The sequence below is a fragment of the Oncorhynchus tshawytscha genome, linkage group LG15 (genome assembly GCF_018296145.1).
Source record: "Oncorhynchus tshawytscha isolate Ot180627B linkage group LG15, Otsh_v2.0, whole genome shotgun sequence".
NCBI classification, from domain to species: Eukaryota; Metazoa; Chordata; class Actinopteri; order Salmoniformes; family Salmonidae; genus Oncorhynchus; species Oncorhynchus tshawytscha.
In genome coordinates this window covers 28,489,454-28,514,168 of record NC_056443.1, presented here as the reverse complement: position 1 = coordinate 28,514,168, position 24,715 = coordinate 28,489,454, and the positions used below count along the sequence as shown (strand labels likewise).

Genomic DNA, 24,715 nt, shown 5'->3' with positions numbered 1-24,715 from the left:
GTTTTCTCTCTCTCTCTCCTTCCTGTCCTCGTTGGCCCCTCTGAAGCAGAAGAGTATGCTGTTGAAGGTAAGGCTACTATTTAGCTCCTACAGACCTAAGATGGATTCTTCTATGACGTTGGCATCCATATTGGATCCTTGTTGCTGTACATTCTGTTGTGCCCTTCCTCTTGGGAGGGGCATTGTCAGTGTGATTGGACAGCGATTATGGTGACTCCCGGGGGCATAAATGACACTGTTTTTAAAATGGAACCACAGCTTTTGTTTCTCTAAATAACATTTCCTACTCTTCTCAAAGTTACCTTCTTTTCTTCCTTTGTTTGATTATTTTATTTGAACTATTTCTGCATATGGTTTCTCAGTTGGGACTTTATACTCCTATATGTGACAGGGTTGGCAATTGCGAAAGTGATTAATGATTCAACCTAGGAGTAAAATATGTGACTATTATCAAATGCTAATAAGTCGTTGAGATGGAAGCGTTTCTAGTAGGACAGGTGAACCCTGTGATACTGTTTCAGGTTCCCCTCCGACTCCCTCTACTCCCACCTCCAGCGTGGGAGAGCGGGTAAGAGCCAGGGCTGCCAGTCAGGGCCCTTGGGACCACATCAGCCCCTGAGGCTTGTCGCTAGGCTAGCTCGCAGCTCAGCCTAACATATGGGAAGATTAGCATTAGATCCCTGTCTGTCTGGACCCACCTGTCATTTCCTCAGCAGTACCAGGGGGGAAATGAAGGAACATCAACCGGATCAGTCAGACAGAGGTGGTGTAGCAAGCAGTTTACCGATAACTCCCCAGACACGCCGTTCCAGACACGTTTGACTCTGTAATTGATAGGCAGGCTGATCCGACCCGTGCTGCGCTGCGCTGTATGCGGCGAGGGCGAGGTTTGCTGGACTGGGAGGGGGGCCGCCATGTTTCCCCCTATCAGGAATACTGGGTGATGGATTACCCCTCTCCCAGGCTGCAGCAAGCTCGCAGGGGAAATTGCTACGGAAAGACACTCAAAGTTTTTCCCCAAAACATGAATCAGATTTTTCTGCAGTTGTTGTGCTACCCACCCCTGTGTCTCGGCTCGAGTTTGTTTCATCATATTGGAATCAGAGAGAAGGAGTAGCTTGATTCATCATATTGGAATCAGAGAGAAGGAGTAGCTTGTTTCATCATATTGGAATCAGAGAGAAGGAGTAGTTTGTTTCATCATATTGGAATCAGAGAGAAGGAGTAGTTTGTTTCATCATATTGGAATCAGAGAGAAGGAGTAGTTTGTTTCATCACATTGGAATCAGAGAGAAGGAGTAGTTTGTTTCATCATATTGGAATCAGAGAGAAGGAGTAGTTTGTTTCATCATATTGGAATCAGAGAGGAGGAGTAGTTTGTTTCATCATATTGGAATCAGAGCGAAGGAGTAGCTTGATTCATCATATTGGAATCAGAGAGAAGGAGTAGTTTGTTTCATCATATTGGAATCAGAGCGAAGGAGTAGCTTGATTCATCATATTGGAATCAGAGCGAAGGAGTAGCTTGATTCATCATATTGGAATCAGAGAGAAGGAGTAGTTTGTTTCATCATATTGGAATCAGAGAGGAGTAGTTTGTTTCATCATATCGGAATCAGAGAGAAGGAGTAGTTTGTTTCATCATATTGGAATCAGAGAGAAGGAGTAGTTTGTTTCATCATATTGGAATCAGAGAGAAGGAGTAGTTTGTTTCATCATATTGGAATCAGAGAGAAGGAGTAGCTTGATTCATCATATTGGAATCAGAGCGAAGGAGTAGCTTGATTCATCATATTGGAATCAGAGAGAAGGAGTAGCTTGATTCATCATATTGGAATCAGAGAGAAGGAGTAGCTTGATTCATCATATTGGAATCAGAGCGAAGGAGTAGCTTGATTCATCATATTGGAATCAGAGAGAAGGAGTAGCTTGATTCATCATATTGGAATCAGAGCGAAGGAGTAGCTTGATTAATCATATTGGAATCAGAGAGAAGGAGTAGTTTGTTTCATCATGTTTTAATCAGAGACGAGTGCATATTCCAGTTTGTCTTTACTTCGTGAACCCAATTTGAATCGTGACCTGGGTTTGATATGCAGAGAGCAGGGTTGTATAACAGAAACGGTTTGAAGCTGACATTCTCCCGCTGCGTTTGAATCTGAAGATCAGAGACCTGTCCTGCTATCTCCTCCCTCTGTGTGTGTGTGCGCGCTCACGCGCTTGGCGAGTCACGACCGCCCGTGCCGCCGGGGTCACATGTCGGAAGCGCTGAAGCTGTTGATGGGAAAATGTCAGGGTGGTGGTGGGGGCGGACAGTGAAGGGACAGAGGTCATTTGTTTCCACGTTCCCGGCTGATGTGCCCTGACGGCTCCTCACTCCGTAGCGCGGGCCATGCCTGTGTGAGGAGTTAGGAGGGGGCAGCCAGCTACCTCGCTTTGTGTGTGTGTGTGTCTGTGATCTTGACTTGGAGGAGCAGAGCGAGGACCCATGCTGCAATGATGTGTGGCGATCTGTTTCATGCCCAAGCCCCAGAGGGACTACCACAGCCGAGGGCCCACAGGAGTGGACGGCAGACCTCTACCTGCCATGACTGCCTCCCAGAATAGGAACAAGAGAGCAGAGGCCCAGCAAGAGAGCCATGGGTGACCATTAACATTCATTAGATTGCATAGCCGAGTCTAACTGGGACACATGTCAGTGACACAGCCAACAGGGGTCCAGCTGAGAGACTACCCAGGAATGGAAGGACGTCGGGATTTAAATCTGATCTGGCTTGTTATTTAATTTGCCCCTTATATTTTAAACTGATTTTGGACCGTGCAGACACTACTTCTGGCGCCGACAGAGATGGCCGCCTCGCTTCACGTTCCTAGGAAACTATGCAATTTTTGTTTTTTTACGTGTTATTTCTTACATTGGTACCCCAGGTAATCTTAGGTTTCATTACATACAGTCGGGAAGAACTACTGAATATAAGAGCAATGTCAACTCACCATCAGTACGACCAGGAATATGTCTTTCCCGAAGCGGATCCTGTGTTCTGCCTTTCACCCAGGACAACGGAATGGATCCCAGTCTGCGACCCAAAACAAAGACGTCGTAAAAGAGGGAAACGAAGCGGTCTTCTGGTCAGGCTCCGGAGACGGGCACATCGTGCACCACTCCCTACCATACTACTCGCCAATGTCCAGTCTCTTGACAACAAGGTTGATGAAATCCGAGCAAGGGTAGAATTCCAGAGGGACATCAGAGACTGTAATGTTCTTTGCTTCACTGCTGGTGCAGCCAGCTGGTTTCTTCACGCATCGCGCCGACAGAAACAAACATCTTTCTGGTAAGAAGAGGGGCGGGGGCGTATGCCTTATGGTTAACGAGACGTGGTATGATCACAACAACATACAGGAACTCAAGTCCTTCTGTTCACCTGATTTAGAATTCCTCACAATCAAATGTCGACCACATTATCTACCAAGGGAATTATCATCGATTATAATCACAGCCGTATATATTCCCCCCCCAAGCAGACACATCGATGGCTCTGAACAAACTTTATTTGACTCTTTGCAAACTAGAAACCACATATCCTGAGGATGCATTCATTGTAGTTGGGGATTTTAACAAGGCTAATCTGAAAACAAGACTACCTAAATTGTATCAGCATATCGATTGCGCAACCAGGGCTGGTAAAACCTTGGATCATTGCTATTCTAACTTCCACGACGCATATAAGGCCCTCCCCCGCCCTCCTTTCGGAAAAGCTGACCACGACTCCATTTTGTTGCTCCCTGCCTACAGACAGAAGCTAAAACAAGAAGCTCCCGCGCTCAGGTCTGTTCAATGCTGGTCCGACCAATCTGATTCCACACTCCAAGACTGCTTCCATCACGTGGACTGGGATATGTTCCGCACTGTGTCCAACAACAACATTGACGAATACATTGACGATTCGGTGAGCGAGTTCATTAGAACGTGCATTAAAGATGTCGTTCCCATAGCAACGATTAAAACATTCCCAAACCAGAAACCGTGGATTGATGGCAGCATTCGCGTGAAACTGAAAGCGCGAACCCACTGCTTTTAACCAGGGCAAGGTGACCGGAAACATGACCAGATACAAACAGTGTAGCTATTCCCTCCGCAAGGCAATCAAAGAAGCTAAGCGTCAGTACAGAGACAAAGTAGAATCGCAATTCAACGGCTCAGACACAAGAGGTATGTGGCAGGGTCTACAGTCAATCACGGATTACAAAAAGAAAACCAGCCCCGTCACGGACCAGGATGTCTTGCTCCCAGGCAGACTAAATAACTTTTTTGCCCACTTTGAGGACAATACAGTGTCACTGACACGGCCCGCAACCAAAACATGCGGATTCTCCTTCACTGCAGCCGACGTGAGTAAAACATTTAAACGTGTTAACCCTCGCAAGGCTGCAGGCCCAGACGGTATCCCCAGCCGCGCCCTCAGAGCATGCGCAGACCAGCTGGCTGGTATGTTTACGGACATATTCAATCAATCCTTATCCTAGTCTGCTGTTCCCACATGCTTCAAGAGGGCCACCATTGTTCCTGTTCCCAAGAAAGCTAAGGTAACTGAGCTAAACGACTACCTCCCGGTAGATCTCACTTCCGTCATCATGAAGTGCTTGGAGAGACTAGTCAAGGACCATATCACCTCCACCCTACCTGACACCCTAGACCCACTCCAATTTGCTTACTGCCCAAATAGGTCCACAGACAATGCAATCTCAACCACACTGCCCTAACCCATCTGGACAAGAGGAATACCTATGTGAGAATGCTGTTCATCGACTACAGCTCAGCATTTAACACCATAGTACCCTCCAAACTCGTCATCAAGCTCGAGACCCTGGGTCTCGACCCTGCCTTGTGCAACTGGGTACTGGACTTCCTGACGGGCTGCCCCCCAAGTGGTGAGGGTAGGTAACAACATCTCCACCCCGCTGATCCTCAACACTGGGGCCCCACAAGGGTGCGTTCTGAGCCCTCTCCTGTACTCTCTGTTCACCCATGACTGCGTGGCCATGCACACCTCCAACTCAGTCATCAAGTTTGCGGACGACTCTACAGTGCTAGGCTTGATTACCAACAACGATGAGACGGCCTATAGGGAGGAGGTGAGGGCCCTCGGAGTGTGGTGGCAGGAAAATAACCTCACACTCAACGTCAACAAAACTAAGGAGATGGTTGTGGACTTCAGGAAACAGCAGAGGGAGCACCCCTCTATCCACATCGATGGGACAGTAGTGGAGAGGGTAGTAAGTTTTACGTTCCTCGGCGTACACATCACAGACAAACTGAATTGGTCCACCCACAAAGACAGCATCGTGAAGAAGGCGCAGCAGCGCCTCTTCAACCTCAGGAGGCTGAAGAAATTTGGCTTGTCACCAAAAGCACTCACAAACTCCTACAGATGCACAATCGAGAGCATCCTGTCGGGCTGTATCACCGCCTGGTACGGCAACTGCTCCGCCCTCAACCGTAAGGCTCTCCAGAGGGTAGTGAGGTCTGCACAACGCATCACTGGGGGCAAACTAACTGCCCTCCAGGACACCTACAGCACCCGATGTCATAGGAAGGCCATAAAGATCATCAAGGACAACAACCACCCGAGCCACTGCCTGTTCACCCCGCTATCATCCAGAAGGCGAGGTCAGAACAGGTGCATCAAAGCAGGGACCGAGAGACTGAAAAACAGCTTCTATCTCACGGCCATCAGACTGTTAAACAGCCACCACTAACATTGAGTGGCTGCTGCCAACACACTGACTCAACTCCAGCCACTTTAATAATGGGAATTGATGGAAATTGATGTAAAATATATCACTAGCCACTTTAAACAATGCTACTTAATATAATGTTTACATACATATTCTTTATCCCTTTACACTTGTGTGCATAAGGTAGTAGTTTTGGCATTGTTAGGTTAGATTACTTGTTGGTTATTACTGCATTGTTGGAACTAGAAGCACAAGCATTTCGCTACACTCGCATTAACATCTGCTAACCATGTGTATGTGACAAGTACATTTGATTTGATTTGACACTTTGCATTGGTCCAAGGGTAGCTGTTGAAGTTTGGTTAACTTTTTATTCTGGATGCTTTTGGGCAGTTTAAATGTGACCCTTGTCTGGTGTTCCAGGTGTGTCCCAGTTGCAAATCTATTGGCTCAAAGAAAGATGATTCTAATCTGCAGGCTTGTGGCTGTGGTACCCCTGGGTTTACAAAGCAAATGCTCCAGGGTTGGCTATTTGTTCAGAGCTACCGATGTTTTCTTTGACAAATGGCAGTAATAAGGTACACACGAAAAAACAAAGTCTGAACTTTCACCCCAAGTAATGGGCATTTGTGTTCTCCCAAGTCATGATGTTTTAATTAAGAAGTGAATAAGTACTCCCAGAGATGTGTGTTGTGTATTAGTAGGACACAGATACTTTAGGTAGTTATCTAATGGTTCGTCGTCTCATTCATCATCTTTGAGAATGCCTGGAAGCCAGAAGCCACCTTGCTCCATGGTTTTTGTCCTATTTTTAGGGCCTTGATCCGTCACCATCTTTGGTCTAATTAGTGATAGTGACCGTGCGTGTAAAGGTTGCTGGAGATTGATGAAACGGGGAGACCTTGAAAGCCCGGGGGACAGAGGTGCCCCTGGAACACGGTTGGTTGACTGCGCTGGCAGACAGTGGAGGCAACGCTTGATGGTCTGCGGTTTCACTGACCCGTTTTCACTGCTCCACCAACCCCCACTGTTCTAGCTGCATCAGAGATGGCCAACCAAGCCCTTTTCCTGTGTTTGGCATATGAAATACACCTCTTGCTGTAACAGAAACCATACTGTAATGCAGATGTACTCAAACTCAGGCACAGGATTCACATTACAAAGTCCACTGACAGATAATATAGCAGATTTATATTTCAAACAATAAAGAAACTGTATCAGTTGACATTTTTGATTCGTATTTCTGTTGTTTTGTTCTGAGCATCATACTGAATTGCATGGTCGGATCGAGCCAAACAGACAGTGACAGAGAGACAGTCCGAGTCATGACGAATCACAGTAAATCCACAGTTACGACACGGTCTGTACGAGTTCCCCAGTGATCTGTTTGGGCTGAGGGACGCACCAAGCGAATCCCACTGCTCTAGCTGATGGTCTTTTATTTTCTGGGACATCCAGGCCAGGAGTTAATCTATAAGCTTTGGGAGTTTGATGTTGAGTGGAGATATGGGATTGCAGGTTGAGTGATGACTGTACTGTAGTTATGGGAGATTAGTCTGGATCATCCAACCAGATTATGGATTTTGTTTTTATTGCAGAGAAAATAGAGAGAAAAAATCTATCCTAGATATGTCTGCAGTACAGTGGAGTAAACAAGGAAGCAAAAGAACATTAAGGTACTGATGTCAGAAGGGCATTAACCTACTTTTGCATATTATTGTTGTTAGAATTTTTTGAGTCTTGTCTAAGTTTATATATTTATATGCATTTGTTTTCAAAGCTACTTCTGAGCTTTGTCTATTCAATAACTTATTTGTTATGTAAAGCTAAAGATGAATTGATATCTCAGAATTGACGAGGAGTACAGAGAACGAAACATGTCTTTGACACGGTATTGAACGACACGGTATTGTACGACACGGTATTGTACGACACGGTATTGTACGACACGGTATTGTACGACACGGTATTGTACGACACGGTATTGTACGACACGGTATTGTATGACACGGTATTGTACGACACGGTATTGTACGACACTGTATTGTACGACACGGTATTGTACAACACTGTATTGTACGACACGGTATTGTACGACACTGTATTGTACGACACGGTATTGTATGACACGGTATTGTACAACACTGTATTGAACGACACGGTATTGTATGACACGGTATTGTATGACATGGTATTGTACGACACTGTATTGTATGACACGGTATTGTACGACACTGTATTGTACGACACGGTATTGTATGACACGGTATTGTACAACACTGTATTGAACGACACGGTATTGTATGACACGGTATTGTATGACACGGTATTGTACGACACGGTATTGTATGACACGGTATTGTACGACACTGTATTGTACGACACGGTATTGTACAACACTGTATTGTACGACACGGTATTGTACAACACTGTATTGTACGACACGGTATTGTACAACACTGTATTGTATGACACGGTATTGTACGACACTGTATTGTACGACACGGTATTGTACAACACTGTATTGAACGACACGGTATTGTACGACACGGTATTGTACGACACGGTATTGTACGACACTGTATTGTACGACACGGTATTGTACGACACGGTATTGTACAACACTGTATTGTATGACACGGTATTGTACGACACTGTATTGTACGACACGGTATTGTACAACACTGTATTGTACGACACGGTATTGTACAACACTGTATTGTACGACACGGTATTGTACAACACTGTATTGTACGACACGGTATTGTACGACACGGTATTGTACGACACGGTATTGTACGACACGGTATTGTACGACACGGTATTGTACGACACGGTATTGTACGACACGGTATTGTACGACACGGTATTGTACGACACGGTATTGTACGACACGGTATTGAACAACACGGTATTGAACAACACGGTATTGAACGACACGGTATTGAACGACACGGTATTGAACGACACGGTATTGAACGACACGGTATTGTACGACACGGTATTGAACGACACGGTATTGAACGACACGGTATTGAACAACACTGTATTGTACGACACGGTATTGAACAACACTGTATTGTACGACACGGTATTGAACAACACTGTATTGAACGACACGGTATTGTACGACACGGTATTGTACGACACGGTATTGAACAACACGGTATTGAACAACACGGTATTGACTGCATTGTTCGTCTCAAAAAAAAAAGACCAAGACACTTCCTCTTCATCTCCTGTATGGCACATTCCCTTTGTTCCCCACAATGCTATTGGTTTTGTGACATTGTCATATCGCCGATATGATGAAAGAAAACAAACACATTAACAAACGGTATCCCTCCCTCCATATTGGCTTTGGAAAGGGCTGTGAGTTATAAGAGCTGAATGACGTGCTGCATTGCTGCAGAGGCGTTTGGAGGGAGGCATTGATCTGCTTCTCCTCTCCCCCCACGTTCTCCCCCAGACCAGGACACTTGAGATAAACAGTGCTAAGGTCCTGAAGGATCAAGCTCAACCCATGTCCATTCTCACAGGCAACAAATTCCCCCTTCTCACACACAGTCACACACACACTCTATAGCTCTGCTTTTGTGATAGCACAGTCAAAAGGCTGAGCAGTGGGCGCTCCAGTGGTGAACAGCAATTCCAAATGAAACGGATGTGTGTGGCCTTGAACGCAACTCTATAGTGATGGAGCTATACCCCTTTAGGCTTTCGACAACACTGCCAATGCCATATTTGTAACGTCCATAAACTGTACATGGTCCCACTTCATGTTGATTAGGATGACTTCTGCTGGCTCTCAGTCCACTAGCCTTGAGCTTGCCATTCAGACAGATGCCCACCCTGTGCTAAGATGGCCGCAGGTTGAGTGTGTTGCTGCCTGTTGGGTCAGGGCCCACAGTGAGAAGAGAGGCCATGGTTAGAGATCCCTGCATACAATATCATTGGGGTGCAATATAGGCTACATCTATCTATCTCAGAGACACACACAATGTTATAATGGAAGCTAGTGACACATTTCAGGTCATCAACAAAGTGATTAACACCCTGGAAATGTATTTCAAGAGTAGTGTTTGTCAATGTCCAGTATAACACCCTTTTTGTCATGATTTCCTGAATGCGTTATGTGATTCTACGTATCCTCTAATGGTATTTGTGCTATTCCCTGAATGCATATGCTTCTAGCTATTTGAGACAGTGGAAATGCTCTGCTTGAAATGACTCTGATTTTGGAGGGATTTTGTTCCAATCCCCAAGTCTTCCCTCCCCTGAGTGTATTCAAATGAAAATGTGTCTTGCTTCATTTGCCATGCCTAGGTGGATTTGAAGTGAATTAACAAAATTAACATAGTCTTTTAAGTGTTTCCCTGAGGAACAGAGGTTATGGGGCATTTGGAGTTGATATTGTATTGTCTTTAGTTTTGTCATCTTCCATCGCTTAATTTATGCCCCGTCAGGAACGCCATCCCTGTAATCCTCTCTCTCTCTCTCTCTCTTTCTCTCTCTCTCTATTCATCTCCCTCTAGCTCTTCCACTCTGTCCTATGCTCATGTACTGTATCTTCCAGGATATCTATCCATCTATCTGTATTCCTAGTCTTTCTTCACCTTTTCAATCTTCCATTTCATTTTCATTTTCCACCCTCTCTACCTCTGACTCTACTTCTTTCCCTCTCTACCTCCCTCTCTATATTTTTCCCTCTCTACCTCCCTCTCTATATTGTTCCCTCTCTACCTCCCTCTCTATATAGTTCCCTCTCTACCTCCCTCTCTACCTCCCTCTCTATATTGTTCCCTCTCTACCTCCCTCTCTACCTCCCTCTCTATATTGTTCCCTCTCTACCTCTCTCTCTACCTCCGACTCTACTTCGTTCCCCCTCTATATTGTTCCCTCTCTACCTCCCTCTCTATATTGTTCCCTCTCTACCTCCCTCTACCTACCTCTCTATATTGTTCCCTCTCTACCTCCCTCTCTACCTCCCTCTCTATATTGTTCCCTCTCTACCTCCCTCTCTACCTCCCTCTCTATATTGTTCCCTCTCTACCTCCCTCTCTACCTCCCTCTCTATATTGTTCCCTCTCTACCTCCCTCTCTACCTCCCTCTCTATATTGTTCCCTCTCTACCTCCCTCTCTATATTGTTCCCTCTCTACCTCTCTCTCTACCTCCAACTCTACTTCGTTCCCCCTCTATATGGTTCCCTCTCTACCTCCCTCTCTATATTGTTCCCTCTCTACATCCCTCTACCTACCTCTCTATATTGTTCCCTCTCTACCTCCCTCTCTACCTCCCTCTCTATATTGTTCCCTCTCTACCTCCCTCTCTATATTGTTCCCTCTCTACCTCCCTCTCTACCTCCGACTCTACTTCGTTCCCCCTCTATATTGTTCCCTCTCTACCTCTCTCTCTACCTCCGACTCTACTTCGTTCCCCCTCTATATTGTTCCCTCTCTACCTCCCTCTCTATATTGTTCCCTCTCTACATCCCTCTACCTACCTCTCTATATTGTTCCCTCTCTACCTCCCTCTCTACCTCCCTCTCTATATTGTTCCCTCTCTACCTCTCTCACTACCTCCGACTCTACTTCGTTCCCTCTCTACCTCCCTCTCTATATTGTTCCCTCTCTACCTCCCTCTCTATATTGTTCCCTCTCTACCTACCTCTCTATAGTGTTCCCTCTCTACCTCCGACTCTACTTCGTTCCCTCTCTATATTGTTCCCTCTCTACCTCCCCTCTATATTGTTCCCTCTCTACCTCCCCTCTATATTGTTCCCTCTCTACCTCCCGCTCTATATTGTTCCCTCTCTACCTCCCTCTCTATATTGTTCCTCTCTATATTGTTCCCTCTCCACCTCCCCTCTATATTGTTCCCTCTCCACCTCCCCCTCTATATTGTTCCCTCTCTACCTCCCGCTCTATATTGTTCCCTCTCTACCTCCCTCTCTATATTGTTCCCTCTCTACCTCCCTCTCTATATTGTTCCCTCTCTACCTCCCCTCTATATTGTTCCCTCTCTACCTCCCTCTCTATATTGTTTCCTCTCTACCTCCCTCTCTACCTCCTTCTCTATATTGTTCCCTCTCTACCTCCCTCTCTATATTGTTTCCTCTCTATATTGTTCCCTCTCTACCTCCCGCTCTATATTGTTTCCTCTCCACCTCCCTCTCTATATTGTTCCCTCTCTACCTCCCTCTCTATATTGTTCCCTCTCTACCTCCCTCTCTATATTGTTCCCTCTCTACGTCGTTCCCTCCCATCTCCCTCTCTACGTCGTTCCCTCTCTACCTCCCTCTCAACGTCATTCCTTCCCTACCTCCCTCTCTACATTGTTCCCTCCCTCCCTCTCTACATCGTTCCCTCTCTACCTCCCTCTCTGTCGTTCCTGCCCTACCTCCCTTTCTATGTCGTTCCCTCTCTACCTCCCTCTCTACGCCGTTCTTTCCCTACCTCCCTCTCTACATTGTTCCCTCCCTCTCTACGTCGATCCCTCTCTACCTCCCTCTCTACGTCGTTCCCTCTCTAACTCCCTCTCTACGTCATTCCCTCTCTACCTCCCTCTCTACATCGTTCCCGCTCTACCTCCCTCTACGTCGTTCCCCCTCTACCTCCCTCTCTGCGTCGTTCCCTCCCTAACTCCCTCTCTACATCGTTCCCGCTCTACCTCCCTCTACGTCGTTCCCCTCTACCTCCCTCTCTACGTCGTTCCCTCTCTACCTCCCTCTCTACGTCGTTCCCTCTCTACCTCCCTCTCTACGTCGTTCCCTCTCTACCTCCCTCTCTACGTCGTTCCCTCTCTACCTCCCTCTCTACCTTCCTCTCTACGTCGTTCCCTCTCTACGTCGTTCCCTCTCTACGTCGTTCCCTTCCTCTCTACGTCGTTCCTCTCTACGTCGTTCCCTCTCTAACTCCCTCTCTACGTCATTCCCTCTCTAACTCCCTCTCTACATCGTTCCCTCTCTAACTCCCTCTCTACATCGTTCCCTCTCTACCTCCCTCTCTACGTCGTTCCCTCTCTAACTCCCTCTCTACGTCGTTCCCTCTCTACGTCATTCCCTCTCTAACTCCCTCTCTACGTCATTCCCTCTCTAACTCCCTCTCTACGTCGTTCCCTCTCTAACTCCCTCTACATCGTTCCCTCTCTACCTCCCTCTCTACGTCGTTCCCTCTCTCGTCGTTCCCTCCCTAACTCCTCTACATCGTTCCCTCTCTACCTCCCTCTCTACATCGTTCCCTCTCTACCTCCCTCTCTACGTCGTTCCCTCTCTAACTCCCTCTCTACGTCGTTCCCTCCCTACCTCCCTCTCCACGTCGTTCCCTCTCTACCTCCCTTTCTATGTCGTTCCCTCCCTACCTCCCTCTCTACGTTGTTCCCTCTCAGGTCCAGCAGATAACATCTTAGGTTGTTGCTAAGAGGCTTATGGGGGATGCCTCAATAGAGGGAAGTGGATTGAGTTGAAGGAGGCAATCTGGACAGGGCACACAATGCTAAGGAGGTAGGAGAGGAGGTTGTTCTAAGCAGTTAGGAGAGGACGGTATTCCCCACCAGAGTCTCCCTAATGGAGCACAGCTTAATTAACATGTGCTGGTCATATTACCTAAAGTCCCAGTGCAGTCAAAACCATCATATTCCGCCCCTTATCATAGTGTAATGGTAGTTTTCGTAATACAACTCCACAATCCTTTAGTCCAGATATGGCACAGGAGGTTGGTAGCACCTTAATTGGGGAGGATGGGCTTGTGGTAATGACTGAAGCGGAATGAGTGAAATGGTATCTAATACATGGTTTCCATGGTTTCCATGTGTTTAATGCCATTCTATTTGCTCCGTTCCGTCCATTATTATGTGCCGTCCTCCCCTTACCAGCCCCCTGTGCGATACGACTTTATTTAGCTATGGTGCACAGTGTTCCAAATAACACCCACATAACATCCATGACACACGTATTGAAGGACTTTTGCTTAACTCTGCCCCCGTCGAACACAGTTCACACACAAATGACATTTCTCTATCAAAATGATCTGTGCATTATCCAACACCCCCTCTAATATCCTCCCATTTAACCTTGATACAGCAGTACATGTACTCTACAATTGAGGTAAAATCGAGCGTGCAATTTCGTTATGCACTTTTACGGTCTGAATGATTGAAAATATCATCAAAGAAGCCATCGGTGTAGCTGTTCAGTAGTACATAAAGCAACGGAGGCCTCGACGACTATGCATTTATGTTATTGCCCAACTCCGTTGAAATATAGTCATGAAAAGTGGGTCTGTGCTCTGAAGAGGTTAAGGCAGCCTTCACAACAGGACTGGTCTAAATTGGCCGTCTTTTGTCTGGTGCGGCACGAGGCGCATCCTTAAAACACATATTGACTGGCTTGGTGTGTCTGTTATGGCAGGTGCTTTGAGGGGTGCTGACACTTCCCTGTTTTCTGCCTGACACTCCTCCTCACTTCCATAACCAGATTTGTCCATCCATGGCCCACGAAGACGCAAGACAGCCCAAAGTTCTTCTTTCTCCCCTTTTACTTCTAGTCTTTCCAAAGTGGGAGAGGACAGCACTGTGTGTGTGCCCTACAGTACCTGCATCCATTTTGGAATTTAGTTATGATGCGAAATGCCACTGACAGGTATCCTAGAAGTCTTTGCCTGGCTGTGTGACACATGGAGAGATTAAACTTGGGCTCGACCAGAGAGGGAGAAAGCTCATCTCCTACACACTGAAGGGTAGAGTGAAGAAAATAAAAAAGACCCCTCTCTACTGGGCTACTAATCAACTATGTCGAGATAGGGCCCCTGAGAGGTTGAGGCAGAGGGAGAGAGATTCCTCTACTGTGAAGGTTATGTTCAACCAAGTTCTTCTCAGAATTCCACATTGGTTCTGCACAATGTCCCTACAACAATACACAGGAAGTGGGGAAATATTAGATTTAAGGAAATGCAATGGCATTGATTGCGCTTTTCCTTGGATGGAGTTGATGGTTGTTTTCAGCCTAGCAATAAAGGCTAGATCAGGGCATTCCAACCTTTTTCCTGGAGAGCTACAGTCCTGTTGGTTTGAACTGGTTGATTTGGGGTTGGACATTTGGGGTTGGAGCAGAAATCTACAGGAAGGTCGCTCTCCAGGAACAGGGTTGGAGTTAAAACCTACTGGAGGGTCGCTCTCCAAGAACAGGGTTGGAGTTAAAACCTACTGGAGGTTCTCTCTCCAGGAACAGGGTTGGAGTTAATACACACAGGAGGGTAGCTCTCCAGGAACAGGGTTGGAGTTAATACCCACAGGAGGGTAGCTCTCCAGGAACAGGGTTGGAGTTAAAACCTACAGGAGGTTCTCTCTCCAGGAACAGGGTTGGAGTTAAAACCTTCTTGAGGTTCTCTCTCCAGGAACAGGGTTGGAGTTAAAACCTACTGGAGGTTCTCTCTCCAGGAACAGGGTTGCAGAGCCCTGGGCTAGATAATGGACTGGAGTTCGTAGTTGCATGCCCTCAGAAAACAATATTCTCGTCATGTATTTAGCTAGTGGCACAATTGTGTATGGGAAACTGCAGTGAACACAGGTGGCGACGTTCAGAGAAATGTGCTGGTAAAATGGAGTTCAATAAGCCACCCAGATGAATGGGTGCGAATCAGAGGAGAAAATGGAAAAACAGCTATTCTCTTTCATCTTCCCTTCATCTGTCCCTCCATCTATCCCTCTATTTTATAATGGAAAACGAGTAACACTTGAGTGAGTCAACATTTTTGTCACCATTCAGGGCCTCCCTCTTTCAGTCGTAAAAGGGGAGAATATTCTAGAGGGATTTCGCTGGTAATGGCAGTTGATTGTGGTATTTTTCTCCTCCCACTCTCCTCCTCCCCTCCCCTCTTCCCTCTCTTCGCCTCCTCTTCACTTTCTATTCGTTCACTCCCAGTCTCTGGCAGTCCGTATGAAAATGTGGAGGGCAAATGCAATATGATGTGACCTTAAACACAGATCAGATTCAATATTTCTCAAGGGACCTTGTCTCTGGTGTTGGAAAGAAAATGGTGTTGCTAGTAAAATGGCTACCAGTGTTTCGGTCGTCATGGGTACGATAGGATTTGATTGAGCAGATTTGACACTGTTGTTGTGTTTTTGCGTAGGAGTTCTGCTTGGTTATAGGTGTGTGTACACAGTCATAGAAATGCTGGAAGGGGAGACTTTACCTGATGCACTGAATCTCAGAAAGGGTCCACCCACCTGCAGAGATTTACCCTCAGACACTCTTTCTCTCTCTTTCTCTCTCTCTCTCGCTCCCTCCCTCTGCTTAAATCCTGCCTAAAGCGAACAAATAGCAACTCCCCTCGGCTAAAGCCTCCTCTTCATCTGAGAACCCACGTGTGATGTTTACTGTGATCACACCTACCATTTACAGGGTTTGTTTTAGACTTAAAGTTGCGATAAATAGGGATTTCAAGTCTTATCAAATAACATGTACACAATCAATGTTAAGTGGTTCCCTCCTCCTAACGTACTGGGTGTCTTCGACACTAGCGCTATAATGAGGGGTTCATTTGAGCAGGGACCTCATGGAGGTGCTTTGAAAAGCCTTCCTGACCCCCTCCCTACTGGGTATATCAATCCTGACCCCCTCCCTACTGGGTATATCAACCCTGACCCCCTTCCTACTGGGTAAATGAACCCTGACCCCCTCCCTTCTGGGTAAATGAACCCTGACCCCCTCCCTACTGGGTATATCAATCCTGACCCCCTCCCTACTGGGTATATCAACCCTGACCCCCTTCCTACTGGGTAAATGAACCCTGACCCCCTCCCTACTGGGTATATCAACCCTGACCCCCTCCCTACTGGGTATATCAACACTGACCCCCTTCCTACTGGGTAAAGAAATCCTGACCCCCTCCCTACTGGGTATATCAACCCTGACCCACTCCCACTGGGTATATCAACCCTGATCCCCTCCCTACTGGGTATATCGACCCTGACCCCTCCCATCTGGGAATATCAACAATGACTCCTCCCAACTGGGTATATCAACCCTGACCCTCTCCCTACTGGGAATATCAACAATGACTCCTCCCTACTGGGTATATCAACCCTGACCCCCTCCCTACTGGGTGAATGAACCCTGACCCTCTCGCTACTGGGTATGTCAACCCTGACCCCCTCCCTACTGGGGAAATCGACCCTGACCCCCTACCTACTAGGTAAATGAACCCTGACTCCCTCACTACTGGGGTATATCAATCCTGACACCCTCCCTACTGGGTAAATGAACCCTGACCCCCTACCTAGTGGGTAAATGAACCCTGACCCCCTCCCTACTGGGTATATCAACCCTCACCCCCTCCCTACTGGGGCATATCAACCCTGACCCCCTCCCTACTGGGGTATATCAACCCTGACCCTCTCCCTACTGGGAATATCAACAATGACTGCCTCCCTACTGGGTATATCAACCCTGACCCCCTCCCTACTGGGTATATCAATCCTGACCCCTCCCTACTGGGTGAATGAACCCTGACCCCCTCCCTACTGGGTATGTCAACCCTGACCCCCTCCCTACTGGGGAAATCGACCCTGACCCCTACCTACTGGGTAAATGAACCCTGACTCCTCACTACTGGGTATATCAACCCTGACCCCCTCCCTACTGGGTATATCAATCCTGACACCCTCCCTACTGGGTAAATGAACCCTGACCCCCTACCTAGTGGGTAACTGAACCCTGACCCCCTCCCTACTGGGTAAAGAAAGGGTCCACCCACCTGCAGAGATTTACCCTCAGACACTCTTTCTCTCTCTTTCTCTCTCTCTCTCTCTCACTCCCTCCCTCTGCTTAAATCCTGCCTAAAGCGAACAAATAGCAACTCCCCTCGGCTAAAGCCTCCTCTTCATCTGAGAACCCACGTGTGATGTTTACTGTGATCACACCTACCATTTACAGGGTTTGTTTTAGACTTAAAGTTGCGATAAATAGGGATTTCAAGTCTTATCAAATAACATGTACACAATCAATTTTAAGGCGTTCCCTCCTCCTAACGTACTGGGTGTCTTCGACACTAGCGCTATAATGAGGGGTTCATTTGAGCAGGGACCTCATGGAGGTGCTTTGAAAAGCCTTCCTGACCCCCTCCCTTCTGGGTATATCAATCTGGACCCCCTCCCTACTGGGTAAATGAACCCTGACCCCCTCCCTTCTGGGTAAATGAACCCTGACCCCTCCCTTCTGGGTAAATGAACCCTGACCCCCTCCCTACTGGGTATATCAATCCTGACCCCCCCCTACTGGGTATATCAACCCTGACCCCCTTCCTACTGGGTAAATGAACCCTGACCCCCTCCCTACTGGGTATATCAACCCTGACCCCCTCCCTACTGGGTATATCAACACTGACCCCCTTCCTACTGGGTAAAGAAATCCTGACCCCCTCCCTACTGGGTATATCAACCCTGACCCACTCCCACTGAGTATATCAACCCTGATCCCCTCCCTACTGGGTATATCGACCCTGACCCCCTCCCATCTGGGAATATCAACAATGACTCCCTCCCAACTGGGTATATCATTCCTGACCCTCTCCCTACTGGGAATATCAACAATGACTCCCTCCCTACTGGGTATATCAACCCTGACCCCCTCCCTACTGGGTGAATGAACCCTGACCCTCTCGCTACTGGGTATGTCAACCCTGACCCCTCCCTACTGGGGAAATCGACCCTGACCCCTACCTACTAGGTAAATGAACCCTGACTCCTCACTACTGGGGTATATCAATCCTGACACCCTCCCTACTGGGTAAATGAACCCTGACCGCCTCCATACTGGGTAAATGAACCCTGACCCCCCCCTACTGGGTATATCAACCCTCACCCCTCCCTACTGGGGTATATCAACCCTCCCTACTGGGTATATCAACCCTGACCCTCCCTACTGGGTATATCAACCCCCCTACTGGGTATATCCCTCCCCCTCCCTACTGGGGCATATCAACCCTGACCCCCTCCCTACTGGGGTATATCAACCCTGACCCTCTCCTACTGGGAATATCAACAATGACTGCCTCCCTACTGGGTATATCAACCCTGACCCCCTCCCTACTGGGTATATCAATCCTGACCCCCTCCCTACTGGGTGAATGAACCCTGACCCCCTCCCTACTGGGTATGTCAACCCTGACCCCCTCCCTACTGGGGAAATCGACCCTGACCCCCTACCTACCGGGTAAATGAACCCTGACTCCCTCACTACTGGGGTATATCAACCCTCACCCCCTCCCTACTGGGGCATATCAACCCTGACCCCCTCCCTACTGGGGTATATCAACCCTGACCCTCTCCCTACTGGGAATATCAACAATGACTGCCTCCCTACTGGGTATATCAACCCTGACCCCCTCCCTACTGGGTATATCAACCCTGACCCCTCCCTACTGGGGAAATCGACCCTGACCCCTACCTACTGGGTAAATGAACCCTGACTCCTGACTCCCTCACTACTGGGGTATATCAATCCTGACCCCCTCCCTACTGGGTATATCAACCATGACCGCCTACCTACTGGGTAAATTGATTGATTGTGGACTTCAGGAAACAGCAGAGGGAACACCCCCCTGTCCACATCGATGGAACAGTAGTGGAGAGGGTAGCAAGTTTTAAGTTCCTCGGCATACACATCACAGACAAACTGAATTGGTCCACTCACACAGACAGCATCGTGAAGAAGGCGCAGCAGCGCCTCTTCAACCTCAGGACGCTGAAAAAATTCGGCTTGTCACCAAAAGCACTCACAAACTTCTACAGATGTACAATCGAGAGCATCCTGGCGGGCTGTATCACCGCCTGGTACGGCAACTGCTCCGCCCTCAACCGTAAGGCTCTCCAGAGGGTAGTGAGGTCTGCACAACGCATCACCGGGGGCAAACTACCTGCCCTCCAGGACACCTACACCACCCGATGTTACAGGAAGGCCATAAAGATCATCAAGGACATCAACCACCCGAGCCACTACCTGTTCACCCCGCTATCATCCAGAAGGCGAGGTCAGTACAGGTGCATCAAAGCTGGGACCGAGAGACTGAAAAACAGCTTCTATCTCAAGGCCATCAGACTGTTAAACAGCCACCACTAACATTGAGTGGCTACTGCCAACACACTGTCACTGACTCAACTCCAGCCACTTTAATAATGGGAAATGATGTAAATATATCACTAGCCACTTTAAACAATGCTACCTTATATAATGTTACTTACCCTACATTATTCATCTCATATGCATACGTAGATACTATACTCTATATCATCGACTGTATCCTTATGTAATACATGTATCACTAGCCACTTTAACTATGCCACTTTGTTTACATACTCATCTCATATGTATATACTGTACTCGATACCATCTACTGTATCTTGCCTATGCTGCTCTGTACCATCACTCATTCATATATCCTTATGTACATATTCTTTATCCCCTTACACTGTGTATAAGACAGTAGTTTTGGAATTGTTAGTTAGATTACTTGTTGGTTATTACTGCATTGTCGGAACTAGAAGCACAAGCATTTCGCTACACTCGCATTAACATCTGCTAACCATGTGTATGTGACAAATAAAATTTGATTTGATTTGATTTTTTAAATGAACCCTGACCCGCCCCCTACTGGGTAAATGAACCCTGACCCCCTCCCTACTGGGTAAATTAACCCTGACCCCTCCCTGCTGGGTATACCATCCTGACCCCCTCCCTACTGGGTATATCAACCCTGACCCCCTCCCTACTGGGTATATCAACCCTGACCCCCTACTGGGTATATCTACCCTGACCCCTCCCCAATGGGGTATATCAACCCTGACCCCTCCCTACTGGGGTATATCAACCCTGACCCCCTCCCTACTGGGTAAATGACCCCTGACCCCTCCCTACTGGGTATATCAACCCTGACCCCTCCCTACTGGGTATATCCCCTCCCTCCCTACTGGGTGTGTCATCCCTGACCCCCTCCCTACTGGGTATATCGATCCTGACCACATTCCTACTGCGTAACTGAACCCTGACCCCTCGCTACTGGGTAAAATACCCTGACCCCTCCCTACTGGGTATATGAACCCTGACCCCCTCCCTACTGGGTATATGAACCCTGACCACCTCGCTTCTGGGTAAATTAACCCTGACCTCCTTCCTACTGGATATATGAACCCTGACCCTCCCTACTGGTTCAATGAACCCTGACCCCCTCCCTACTGGGTAAATTAACCCTGACCCCTCCCTGCTGGGTAAATGAACCCTGACCCTCCCTACTGGGTAAATGAACCCTGATCCCCTCCCTACTGGGAATATCAACAATGACTCCCTCCCTACTGGGTATATCATCCCTGACCCCCTCCCTAATGGGAATATCAACATTGACTCCCTCCCTACTGGGTATATCAACCCTGACCCCCTCCCTACTGGGTATATCAACCCGACCCCCTCCCTACTGGGGAAATCGATCCTGACCCCCTACCTACTGGGTAAATGAACCCTGACCCCCTCCCTACTGGGGTATATCAACCCTGACCCCCCCTACTGGGTATATAAACCATGACCCCCTCCCTACTGGGTAAATGAACCCTAACTCCCTCCCTACTGGGTATATCAACCCTGACGCCCTCCCTACTGGGTATATCAACCCTGACCGCCTCCCTACTGGGTAAATGATCCCTGACCCCCTCCCTACTGGGAATATCAACAATGACTCCCTCCCAACTGGGTATATCAACCCTGACCCTCTCCCTACTGGGAATATCAACAATGACTCCCTCCCTACTGGGTATATCAACCCTGACCCCCTCCCTACTGGGTATATCAACCCTGCCCCCTCCCTACTGGGTGAATGAACCCTGACCCCCTCCCTACTGGGTATATCAACCCGACCCCCTCCCTACTGGGGAAATCGATCCTGACCCCCTCCCTACTGGGTATATCAACCCTGACCCCTCCTACTGGGTAAATGAACCCTGACCCCTCCCTACTGGGGTAAATCAACCCTGACCCCCTCCCTACTGGGGTAAATCAACCCTGACCCCCTCCATACTGGGTATATAAACCATGACCCCCTCCCTACTGGGTAAATGAACCCTGACCCCCTCCCTACTGGGGCATATCAACCCTGACCCCTCCCTACTGGGGTAAATGAACCCTGACCCTCTCCCTACTGGGAATATCAACCCTAACTCCTCCCTACTGGGTATATCAACCCTGACCCCTCCCTACTGGGTATATCAACCCTGACCCCTCCCTACTGGGTGAATGAACCCTGACCCCCTCCCTACTGGGTATATCAACCCTGACTCCCTCCCTACTGGGTATGTCAACCCTGACCCTCTCCCTACTGGGAATATCAACCCTGACTCCCTCCCTACTGGGGTATATCAACCCTGACCCCTCCCTACTGGGGCATATCAACCCTGCCCCCTCCCTACTGGGTGAATGAACCCTGACCCTCTCCCTACTGGGAATATCAACCTGACTGCCTCCCTACTGGGTATATCAACCCTGACCCCCTACCTACTGGGTAAATGAACCCTGACCCCCTCCCTACTGGGGTATATCAACCCTGACCCCCTCCCTACTGGGGAAATGAACCCTGACCCCTACCTACTGGGTAAATGAACCCTGACCCCCTCCCTACTGGGGTATATCAACCCTGATCCTCCCTACTGGGTATACCATCCTGACCCCCTCCCTACTGGGTATATCAACCCTTGACCCCCTCCCTACTGGGTAAACAGCCCTGACCCCCTACTGGGTATATCGATGGAACCCCTCCCTAAGGGGTAGTATATCAGTTCCTGACCCCCTCCCTAACTGGGGTCCACTCACACAGACAGACCCCGCCTCTCCCTACTGGGTAAATGACCCCTGACCCCACTCCCTACTGGATGTACATATCAACCCTGGCCCCCTCCTACTGGGTATATCAACCCTGACCTCCCTACTGGGTGTGTCATCCCTGACCCCCTCCCTACTGGGTATATGAGGTCCTGACCACATTCCTTCTCACCGGGGAACCCTGACCCACCTACACTACTGGGTAGGAAGGCCCTGACCCCCTCCCTACTGGGTACATCAACCCTGACCCCCTCCCTACTGGGTATATGAACCCTGACCACCTCAGAAGGGTAGGTCATTAGGTGACCTCCTTCCTACTGGATATATGAACCCTGACCCTCCCTACTGGTTCAATGAACCCTGACCCCCAGACTCCCTACTGGGGCTAAATCAACCCTGACCCCTCCCTGCTGGGGTGATGTCAACCCTACCCCCTAGCTGGGTTTAAACAATGCCGCCTCCCTATATAAATGAACCCTAACTCCCATCCCTACTGGGTCATATCATATGCATACGCCCTCCCTACTGGGTATATCAACCCTGACTGCCTCCCTACTGGGTAAATGATCCTAGACCCCCTCCCACTTTGAATATCACAATGACTCCCTCCCATATGGGTATATACTGACCCTGACCATCTACTCCCTACTGGGATATCAACATCACTCCTCCCTACTGGGTATATCTTTACCCCTGACCCCCTCCCAGTAGTTTTGGGTATATCAGATTACTTGCCCCCTCCCTACTGGGTGAACTGAACCCTTTCGACCCCATTAACATCTGCTAACTGGGATGTATCAACCCGATTTGATCCCTACTGGGTTATCAAACACCCTCCCTACTGGGTAAATGAACCCTGACCCCCTACCTAGTGGGTAAATGAACCCTGACCCCCTCCCTACTGGGTATATCAACCCTGACCCCCTCCCTACTGGGTAAATGAACCCTGACCGCCTCCATACTGGGTAAATGAACCCTGACCCCCTCCCTACTGGGTATATCAACCCTGACCCCCTCCCTACTGGGGCATATCAACCCTGACCCCCTCCCTACTGGGGTATATCAACCCTGACCCTCTCCCTACTGGGGTATATCAACAATGACTGCCTCCCTACTGGGTATATCAACCCTGACCCCTCCCTACTGGGTATATCAACCCTGACCCCCTCCCTACTGGGTGAATGAACCCTGACCCCTCCCTACTGGGTATGTCAACCCTGACCCCCTCCCTACTGGGGAAATCGACCCTGACCCCCTACCTACCGGGTAAATGAACCCTGACTCCTCACTACTGGGGTATATCAACCCTCACCCCCTCCCTACTGGGAATATCAACAATGACTCCCTCCCAACTGGGTATGTCAACCCTGACCCTCTCCCTACTGGGAATATCAACAATGACTCCCTCCCTACTGGGTATATCAACCCTGACCCCCTCCCTACTGGGTATATCAACCCTGCCCCCCTCCCTACTGGGTGAATGAACCCTGACTCCCTCCCTACTGGGTATATCAATCCTGACACCCTCCCTACTGGGTAAATGAACCCTGACCCCCTACCTAGTGGGTAAATGAACCCTGACCCCCTCCCTACTGGGGTATATCAACCCTGACCCCCTCCCTACTGGGTAAATGAACCCTGACCGCCTCCATACTGGGTAAATGAACCCTGACCCCCTCCCTACTGGGTATATCAACCCTGATCCCTCCCTACTGGGTATACCATCCTGACCCCCTCCCTACTGGGTATATCAACCCTGACCCCCTCCCTACTGGGTATATCAACCCTGACCCCCCCCTACTGGGTATATCGACCCTGACCCCCTCCCTAATGGGGTATATCAACCCTGACCCCCTCCCTACTGGGGTATATCAACCCTGACCCCCTCCCTACTGGGTAAATGACCCCTGACCCCCTCCCTACTGGGTATATCAACCCTGGCCCCCCTCCCTACTGGGTATATCATCCCTGACCCCTCCCTACTGGGTGTGTCATCCCTGACCCCCTCCCTACTGGGTATATCGATCCTGACCACATTCCTACTGCGTAACTGAACCCTGACCCCCTCGCTACTGGGTAAAATACCCCTGACCCCCTCCCTACTGGGTATATG

At 48.6% G+C, this 24,715-nt stretch overlaps 1 protein-coding gene across 1 annotated transcript in view; it reads left to right on the top strand.

Annotated features, from left to right (window-relative positions):
- The window catches only part of LOC112214891 (neurexin-2-like), a 1,125,107-nt gene that overhangs the window by 208,397 nt on the left and 891,995 nt on the right, over positions 1-24,715 (top strand). Inside the window, 1 exon segment of the mRNA XM_042298402.1 lies at positions 47-67. Coding sequence (XP_042154336.1) covers positions 47-67 — 21 coding nt within the window.